This window comes from Daucus carota, chromosome 5 (assembly GCF_001625215.2).
Source record: "Daucus carota subsp. sativus chromosome 5, DH1 v3.0, whole genome shotgun sequence".
In the NCBI taxonomy this organism is placed as follows: Eukaryota; Viridiplantae; Streptophyta; class Magnoliopsida; order Apiales; family Apiaceae; genus Daucus; species Daucus carota.
Window position 1 is genome coordinate 32,188,446 of NC_030385.2, and position 9,355 is coordinate 32,197,800.

The 9,355-nt window shown below is 37.2% G+C and overlaps 2 protein-coding genes across 2 annotated transcripts; one reads left to right on the forward strand and one right to left on the reverse strand.

The window, feature by feature from the left end:
* The first annotated feature begins 266 nt into the window (after positions 1-266).
* LOC108220168 (uncharacterized) lies at positions 267-1,599 on the forward strand. Its single transcript, XM_017393857.2, has 2 exons — positions 267-1,249; positions 1,333-1,599. The coding sequence occupies exons 1-2, from the start codon at positions 407-409 to the stop codon at positions 1,438-1,440; spliced, it is 951 nt and encodes a 316-aa protein (XP_017249346.1). The 5' UTR covers positions 267-406; the 3' UTR covers positions 1,441-1,599.
* A 39-nt stretch (positions 1,600-1,638) lies between these two features.
* LOC108220166 (LRR receptor-like serine/threonine-protein kinase ERL1) lies at positions 1,639-8,355 on the reverse strand. The gene is made up of 27 exons (XM_017393855.2): positions 7,924-8,355; positions 7,374-7,518; positions 7,202-7,273; positions 7,024-7,095; positions 6,625-6,696; positions 6,464-6,535; positions 6,225-6,296; positions 6,052-6,123; positions 5,890-5,961; positions 5,733-5,801; positions 5,568-5,639; positions 5,367-5,438; positions 5,222-5,293; positions 5,044-5,115; positions 4,897-4,968; positions 4,710-4,781; positions 4,545-4,616; positions 4,393-4,464; positions 4,246-4,317; positions 4,088-4,159; positions 3,923-3,994; positions 3,780-3,851; positions 3,630-3,703; positions 3,412-3,543; positions 2,992-3,330; positions 2,482-2,852; positions 1,639-2,273 (listed from the first exon to the last, which is right to left on the reverse strand). The coding sequence occupies exons 1-27, from the start codon at positions 8,018-8,020 to the stop codon at positions 1,914-1,916; spliced, it is 2,955 nt and encodes a 984-aa protein (XP_017249344.1). The 5' UTR covers positions 8,021-8,355; the 3' UTR covers positions 1,639-1,913.
* Positions 8,356-9,355: the final 1,000 nt, after the last annotated feature.

The following is a 9,355-nucleotide window of genomic DNA, read 5'->3' on the forward strand; positions in this document are numbered from 1 at the left end:
GGGCTTAAATCATCTGGTAATGAGCAAAAAAAACTCTCTATCAATTCTCTCAGAAGCCCACAGTTTTATGATTGTCGATTTCAACCTTTTGTTGGACTTACAAAATAGGCAATGAGAACATATAGCCCAATTGCCCATAATGAAATCATTTAGCATATAATATAATGGATTAGTTACAAGAACATAACACCACAGGCAAATGTTTAATCTTCTAGATGCAAGGAGATTAAAAGTGCAGGTCGACCTAATCTTCGAAACATACCATTAGTGCAGCTGGTATTTGCAACTAATAAATGGAAAATTTTCTACCGCACTAATGCTCCCAGGGCTCTGTATATATTTGCATTTCATGAATATGTAAATGGATCCTCAGAGCTAGAAGATCAAATTTAGTTCACAGTGCACAATGGTAGCCAGCCAGTATTCTTCCCAGGCTTCGAATAGGCAGAGGATTAAACAGCCAGCTTCTGTTCCATTTCTTTGGGAAGTCAGGCCAGGTCTCCCTAAAAAGGACTGGAAGCCTAACCCTTCTGTCACACCAGTTGATCCCATTGCTCTGCCTCCCGTCAAGCTCATCGCCTCGGTGCCATTCAAATGGGAAGAAATGCCAGGGAAGCCTCTTCCTTACTCCCTGAGGGAAAAGCCAAAGGCAGCTCCGCTACTACTCTTACCCCCACCACCATCTATGCCAGCTGATTTTCAATCACCTGCGCGTACAGTGTACTCTCAAAATTATTGTGATAATTCAGATGATGAAATGTATGATTCATACCTTGATGCATGGGGTTTTGAGTTCGATGAGGAGTCCATCAGCTCTGCTCCATCGCTTGTAGCCAATCGCCTGATACCAACTTTGGCGCTTACTAATGCTGTTCCAGTGGAAGAGAATGTTCCGATGGATACCAACAGTGGCCAGCTACAAGCACCAGGTTCACCAGCATATGAGAGTGACAGCAGTACAAGCAGTTACGCGAGTTATGCAACTGGTAACACAAGCCTAGTCGGAGCACCATTCCTGGAACGTCTTTTTCCATTACTAACTCCCAAGGTAAGTTTCCTGGGGAAACATGGATGCAACAAGGGAATAGACTCCACACCTCAGGCAGTACCAGGCAAGGACGTGGATGTTGAAAGTGAACGCAGCCTTGCGGTGAAGAGGCCATCCACTCTGGGAGAGCTAATACTAATGAGCCGAAGAAGAAGCTATCAGAGGAAAGCCAACTTAATGCGTGAACAGGACCTCTCTATGGTAACTTTCACGACCCTTTCTTCTTCATACTACTTAATCTCACTTCCCATCAACATAAATTAGTAATAAGCACTGAATGGCAGGAATTTATGAAGAAAAGCATGCTTGGATGCTGCAGGGTTGGAAGCGGCAACAAAATTAAAGGACTACAGGAGAAGTGGAAGCAGCAACTGCAACTGAAGCTCAGTTAGAAGCAACTCTGTCTAGATTGCATCCAAATCGCGATGCTTACGTTAATACGTTCCACTTAACGGATTACTTTCAGAGCTACTAGTTCTTCCACAATGCTTCTATCTTCTAAAAATATGTAAAAACTTTAATATTTAAACAAGTGCAATATGTTTGTTCAAGTTTTTGCTCAACAATTTCATCGAAACTTGCAAAGTTAATTCAAAGAAACACAACGGCAATTCCTACTTATAAATACCATAAAGTTCCTTTAAATAAGTGAATTTACATACGATGGTCATGGCAAACTACATAGCTAGATAAAATATACAATACATCAGCTGGTTTACAGTTGCAATATCTGGTGTAAGAAATCGTCTAGCTTCATATATCTCAAAAGTAAATACGAGGGATCAAAACTTGGGATCTAGTGTATTGTTGCATCCCACCCACTTCCATAATGTCTGCTGCTGCTTAAAATTACTGACCAACAAGTCTACGAGGTATGCTTTGATGCTAGTTCTTGAAACTTGAGAAACCACTGGGCATCGGAGGAATTGTGGTCGGGCTGAACATGCTGCTGCTCTGTGGGAAGTTGAGACTGCTCTTGACCCATCACAAATTGGGCATAGTCGAAAGCTTTGTAGGGAGGACAAATTTTGGGAACCGGAGATGGAAGCAGAGAGAGTAGAATCCTGGTAACATCGTGCATTGTGGGTCGCTCGGAAGGGTGCTGTTTAGTGCACAGTAGGGCAAGTTGGAAGGTCTTTTTAACATGTGAAATATCAGTGCATGTAAGAGTAACTTCAGGATCCACAGCATCCATTACTGTATCATTATCTGCTTTCGACAATATCTGAAACATGAAACAGAGTTTAAAAGAAAGTACACTTATTCCAATGTGCCAGCTTGGAACAAAGCATATGACTCAATGTGCAAACTCAAAACTATAATCTGCTGGCTAGTTGTGTTTGAGTAAATGAATTTATAATGAACTTAATTGGTTTGCAAGCAGTTTAGGTTAATAGAAAGGAGAAGGATATCTAATAACAAGAGATGAATACCAGCTGATGCAAGTTAGCCTCATTGTCTACAGCCTTCTTTCCTGTCAGTAGCTCCAGAAGAACAATACCAAAACTATACACATCCGATTTCTCAGTTAGCCTTGAAGTCCGGGCATACTCGGGGTCAATGTAGCCAATAGTGCCTAAAACATAGGTTGATGCATGAGCTTTAGCAGTTGGGATGCATCTTGCAGTCCCAAAGTCAGAGAGATGAGCCTCAAAATTCTCATCCAGCAGAATGTTGGAGGATTTCACATCCCTGTGCACAACCCTAGGGTCACAATCATGATGAAGATAGGCAAGCCCTTGAGCAGCTCCGACAGCGATTTTTAGCCTTGTTTCCCAGTCAAGTTTGACCTTCTTTAAAGGTCCTAAGAATAAATCAATCACAAAATAATTTCAGAGAGAGTGCTCCATCAAAACCACATATTAAGGAGCAAAACTTAAAACTAGACAACCATAACTATTATTTTCTATTTATTTATATATGAAAAGGAAATGTATGCCAACCATGAAGAAGATCCCAGAGGGAACCATTTTCCATATAGTCATAGAATAGCAGGTTCCCATGGGGGGAGAGCGAGTATCCATGAAGGCTGACAAGATTCCGATGCTTGATGCTTCCAATTGTTCCGAGCTCTGTTTCAAACTCTTGCAAGTTGTGTGTATAATGTGTGTAAACACGTTTAATTGCCATTGGTCGGGTATTCTTCAAAACACACTTGTACACGTTACTTGAAGCTCCGTATCCTATAATGTATTTCTCGCTTAAGTTCTCGGTGATTCTCATTATATCTTCATATGTGTGTATTGCCATATCCTTGTGGAGTGGGACAAGTTTAGGTGGACCTGACAGAGAAATCAGCAAACATCTGATAAAGGAAGAAAACTAAACGTCATAAGAAATGAAGGCTAACAAAAACTATGTACCTCGAACACTTTTGTGAGATTGCTTCATAAACTGTTTTGGTTGGTTAGATTTGTATAATGCAACAATAACCATGGATAACAATGTGACTGAGCCCAATGCTATGCAAACAACTGCGGTTCTTGAGAACAAGACTGCAAAAAAATTAAAAATTATAATTCATATTGGTTACACATGTTTTCCCAGGCTAGGAATAATGATGGAAGAGAGATGAGAACACCTTTGGATTTTCTTGCATACGGGTCACAAATTGAACCTAACCAATTGCCACATAAAAATGGATTGCCAATATAGCTGAACAACAAATGATGCAAACAATCAATAGAGCATGTAAAGGATGCCAGGACTTGCAAGAGAGTAAAGGACATACCTGTCTGGTGAAAATCGAGAAAAGTTTCTCTCAATAGGTAGAACCCCAGAGAAATTGTTGTACGAAATATTCCTACAACAAACAAGAAGGGTCAGTATTATGTAAGGCTGAATAATCACATAAGAAAAGGGGGTATCTCTTACATAGTTGCAAGACTGAAACATTTGGTTAATTGATCCGGCACTTTTCCATCCATTTTGTTGTTGTTCAAAATACTGCATAAGAGAATTAAAAGACATCGTAATGCTGATGACTGAATAAGGATAACAGCATGAGTGTATGACAAAGAGCAATTCTAAAATACTCACAGAGATGCTACATTTTGCAACTGGCCCAATTCTCCAGGTATCCCACCAGATATATTGTTAAATGACATGTCACTACATATGAGTGAAGATTGAGATCAATAATAAATAAGAGGCAATTTTCTTAGTTCAAGTTGAATATTGTTGTTCTAATGACTCACATCACTACTATACTTCTGAGATTCCCGAATTCCGCAGGTAATGGTCCATCAAGATGATTGAAACTCAAATTACTACAAAGAAAATGAGCAGTGTCATATAACAACAAGAACATTTAGTTACAGCCTACAGCACTACACAAGTCTTACAGTGTAAGAAGGTGCTCAAGATCTCCAATAGAAGCAGGGGCATGCCCAGAGAAATTATTGTTTGAAAGATCCCTAGCATGAACAATATGCCATCAAGGCTATGCAGTGAAAATTAACCATAGCAACAGAAAAGTTTACAAGGTCAAACTTACAATGTATCAAGATTGATGATTCTCCCGAGCTCAACAGGTATGCCGCCTCTAAATTCATTTGAAGAAAGATTCCTGAGGCATTAATTGATATTTAACCATCTATCCGAGAAAAGTTATGTTATGGTAGTTCGATCAGAAATTAACATCAAAGAAACAAGAGCATACAAGTAGGTAAGGCTCTCAAGATTGCGGAAACTCAGAGGAATAGATCCATTCAAGCGGTTACCGTGAACGTTCCTAAAAAAGAGCTTAGATAAATCAATAAGAATGTCCACAGATCATTTAGAAGTACCATATTTATTAAATATCAAGGGCATTCTTTGCAACAAGCAACTTGGTGAGTAATACTTACAGCTGATTCAAGGAAGTACAGCTACTGATGTTTTGAGGGATTGGCCCTTCCAGATTGTTTTTAGCAAGATTTCTAAACAATTAAGTGATCAATGTCAAATTTTTAGAGATGTAAACGTAAAGCACTACGGTAGAACACAGAACTCACAGTTCAAAAAGCTGCTCTAGTTTCCCAAGTTCAGCAGGGATTCCACCGACAAGCTGATTGTCATTTAATTGCCTGAAATTATTTAAGCTTAGAATAGTATACATTTAAACAAAAGATATACTCCGTAATAGTGTAATACACAGATACAGCCTTTATTCTTTTAAAGTATGCATCTTACAAGTAGCTTAGCCTGGACATATTCCCGAGCTCTGGCGGAATCGGTCCCGTAAGTTTATTTCCATGAAGGTAACTAACATGGTTGATAGATGAGTCAAACACAAAATAGGTACACGAATAATTCCAAAAACAAATATCAAACTTACAGTTTCCCAGTGTAAGATAAATTGCCAAGAATTGGGGGGATTGATCCAACTAGCTCATTATCACTTAAATCTCTAAAAAGGCCAAGAGGGGGACATCATTAAGGAGCTATGTCAATATACTAGATAATAAATTCTAATGGATGCAACAAACTCATTTATGATTTATCATGTAAAACCTACATACAAACTTAGAAAACTTACAGAACAGCTAGGGCTTGCATTAAACCTATCACTTCTGGGATATTTCCTGTTAATTTATTGCCTTGAAGAGACCTGAAAAGAGTTTGTATCCATCACTGACCCCCTTGATAAATTCAGCAATAGCTTTAGTTACCAAAAAAAAAAAAAAAAAAGAAGCAAACTTACAAGGTAGCCACTTGTAAAAATCCAATATTGTATGGAATCTCTCCAGTAATTTCATTGTATGAGATATCCCTTGCATTGGAAAGAAAAACCAAAAATATAAAGACTGCAACATACAAAGACATGAAGTTCCAAACACTGAATCCATTTAGGCACTTACAATATCTCAAAACTCGTGCAATTACCAATGCTGTTTGGAATAGGCCCTGTCAGATAGTTGTGGCGTACATCGCTGGAAGTTGGTAAATAAAATTAAAAATGTCACAAGCATAAAACAAAAAAGAAGTATAAGATTACAAAACAGAGTGCATAGGATACATACAAATACCATAAGCCGGTCAACTGGCACATATCAGGGGAAAGTGATCCAGTCAGAGAATTTCCACGCAAACCTCTATAGATGTAGTTTAATTAGTTTGCTGATCAGGTAGACTTACAAATGTTTAAGCTAGAATTTTTAGATAAAAGAAAAAGGTGTGGAGCTTTCGCACTCACAGATACTGGAGTACTTCATTCCAATAGATTAAACTTGGTATTTCACCAGAGAGCTGGTTCTGAGCAAGATCGCTAGACAAATACAAACATCAGATACAAGAATTACTCCAATGTAACCAAGGGCCCAATGCTAATGTGATGTAGCAATCAGGAGACACGTGAAGACTAGGAGTTGTCTTGAATTTTGCTTATGATATATATATCAATTTATACTTCCAAAAATGTAAAGAACAACTCACAGAGTTTTGAGGTTAGGAATCTGTGTCAATGTTGATGGTATAGGACCTGTTAACTGGTTGTTCTTCAAGTTTCTATGATCAGATGACAACAGGTCAGAAAATTTGGGACAAGATATATGTATCATCAAAACGAAGCTGCTTCAGTTAGTATTTGCACTCACAATAACTCAAGCTGTCTGAGTTTAGATATCGAGAAGGGTATGTCACCATACAGCAAATTATCAGACAAATCCCTGCATTCATCATCCACACAGAAAATAATGGAGTTAAAAATTATCAATTTGTTTGCACTAACCAATTTCATCAATGCATCACTTTAAACTGAAGATGGTTCTGTAATAGGCTATAATACTAGGTCAACAAGTATTAAAATTTGCTACATTACTATTAGCGAGGGTATCCAATCCTAAACACAAAAGTCCTGTTTTAACACAAGAGTCATTTTTTGCTTCTAAACAACAGTGGCCATGTGAGTACTATTATTGTCAAAATTACTGAACAAGTGTTATATTATTACTAGTGTTCTGCAAATATATGAAAGAAAGCAGGGGGATGCTTACAAATACACAAGAGAGACACAGTTGCCTACTTCATCTGGAATTTGACCAGTCAACTTATTCCCCTGCAAGTCTCTGAGAAAAAATTTCAAATTTCAACATCAGCAGAGAACAACTTTTACACAAAATTTTAACCATTACATACAAAAATCCCTTAATGGATCAAGAAACATAACCATACATGGATTGCAAATCCCTCAAATCTCCAATGGCTGTGGAAATTTCACCACCCAAGTTCAAATTTGACAAGTTCCTAGAAACAAAATACAAAAAATGTATTAAACAAACATGAATAATACATTTATTCATGATTTTAGTGAGATATAAAAATAAAAAGAAATAGAAAGACATACAGAGAAACAACAGAAGTGCTGAGATTATCAGCACAGAAAACTCCTTTCCAAGAACAATAATCGGCATTGTTAACATCATCATCCCAATCCATCAATATATTTGCTACATTTTTAAAAGATGACTTTATCGACAACAGGGCTTTTCCTGCAAATCCCAGAAACAAAACTTTATAAAAAACACTGTAACACATTACAATAATAAATATAAATAAATAAAACTTAAGTGGGTCACGAGATTCTCGTTTGGTATACGTGCAATCTCGTTGAGTTTGGTAGAAGATGATTAAATTAGGTGAAGAATAGTAACAAACCGGTTAGAACATAACGTACGTACAACTATACATGCACTGCAAGTCTGCAACTAAGCTTACTAAAATTTTGTTACTGTAGCACTATTCCTCTGTTTTCTCAGAATAATATAGTAATCATGTTTTTAAGAACAAAATTTCATGCATGATAATTCAAAGAATGTCAGATATGTATGTAAGTATAGGTTAATAACACAAGAATGAGAAAAAGTGTTTCAAGAATCATAAAAGAAAAGATGAACCTTGATCAGTAAGAGTAGTAGAAGCTGGAGCTGCGAGTAAAACAAAAATCATTGGAACAATGAAGGCCATATTAATAAAAAAGTGCTGCATTTTCATCTCTATCTTGTTGGGAAGGATACAAAGATTTAAACTTTGTGAGAGAAACAAGAAGAAAGAAGAAGGTGGTGCTAGTAGTTGGTTGCCATGTATGAGTTGTTTATTGCAGAAGGGGGTGAGTAGATAATAATAAAACAAGAAAATACAAAAAGGAGTTACTAGTGTTGGAGAAGTAGAAGTATGAGGGTGCTACATTTATTGAGAAAGCTGTGTGTCAATAAAGAGGACATGCATGTATTAGCAGTGAGAGAGAGAGAGAGAGAGGGAGAGAGATGAGAATGTTGGGGGAGAGAGGGGAAGGATTAGGAGAAAGGAGAGAGCAGGCTTTTGGCGTGAAGTGTAAGGCAGAGATTTTTATGAGAGAAAAAGTGGTGCATTTTGTTAAATGAAGCCTCAGATTTCTTCGATAAAGTACAGAATAGTAAAAGGTAGTAGAAGCAGTGAATTTATTTTATTATTTACAGGAAGAACAGTAAATAAAATGGAGGTTGTGTCTGAACCCTATACACCCAAGGGAAGAAAAGAAAATTGACAGTTGGAGAAAAGTGACAGGGCCGTCATTATCATACCTATCCTTCCCCTCTCATTATTTTCTTTGTTTTTACCTTTACCCCTACTCATATGACTATTAAGATGCGACCCTTAAATTGCACTTCAGAATCATTTTATAATAATCATACAAATTATTTCTAATTATGCGCGTATCACCTCTAAATTCTAATTATTATTCTAATAATTTATGGGGAATGAAATTAGTTTTTATTACATAAAGATATGGTGGGTGTTTGGGAGCATCGTTTTTGGGCTTAAAAGTCTGAAGTCCACTTTCGCTTATTATCTGTCTGCTCGGCAAACGTGATGAAGTGCTTAATTAAATGAAAAGAAGCCCAGTAAAAAAAAGCTAGGTTTCCTTGCTTTTTTTTAGACTCAACTTCTGCTTCTTTCTATTTCTAACAGAAAATGACTTCAAAATTGTCAAATTAATACTAACTTATAAGTTAAGTTATCCAAACACTTAAAAAATTTAAAATCACGGTAACCAAACACTTCCTTATATGTTCAAACCAACTTCTTATTTCTAATTGTTTAGACAATAAGTCACTTTTTCTAAATTAGCCCTGCGATCCAGGGAGACACTCCATGTCCATGCAGAGGCTGGAAGAGCGTAGAGGAACTGTTTGGCAGGCCTGGCAGCTATAAACACACGTAGAGTAGACAGTGCTAAGTAGCTGTCTTATACAGATCCTCCTCCCTTGACTCCTCTTACACAATCTTATTTTTTATATTAAAACATAGATGTACACTTGATAAAAGCTACACCCCTACTAGCTTTTT

Excerpts from the sequence above, each read along its gene's own strand:
- LOC108220168 (XM_017393857.2), top strand. The coding sequence starts at position 407 with ATGGTAGCCAGCCAGTATTCTTCCCAGGCTTCGAATAGGCAGAGGATT. Across the intron at positions 1,250-1,332 it reads GTGAACAGGACCTCTCTATG|GAATTTATGAAGAAAAGCAT; the intron begins GTAACTTTCACG and ends ACTGAATGGCAG.
- LOC108220166 (XM_017393855.2), bottom strand. The coding sequence starts at position 8,020 with ATGAAAATGCAGCACTTTTTTATTAATATGGCCTTCATTGTTCCAATG. Across the intron at positions 4,782-4,896 it reads TGTACTTCCTTGAATCAGCT|GAACGTTCACGGTAACCGCT; the intron begins GTAAGTATTACT and ends GCTCTTTTTTAG. Across the intron at positions 3,704-3,779 it reads TCTCGATTTTCACCAGACAG|CTATATTGGCAATCCATTTT; the intron begins GTATGTCCTTTA and ends TTTGTTGTTCAG.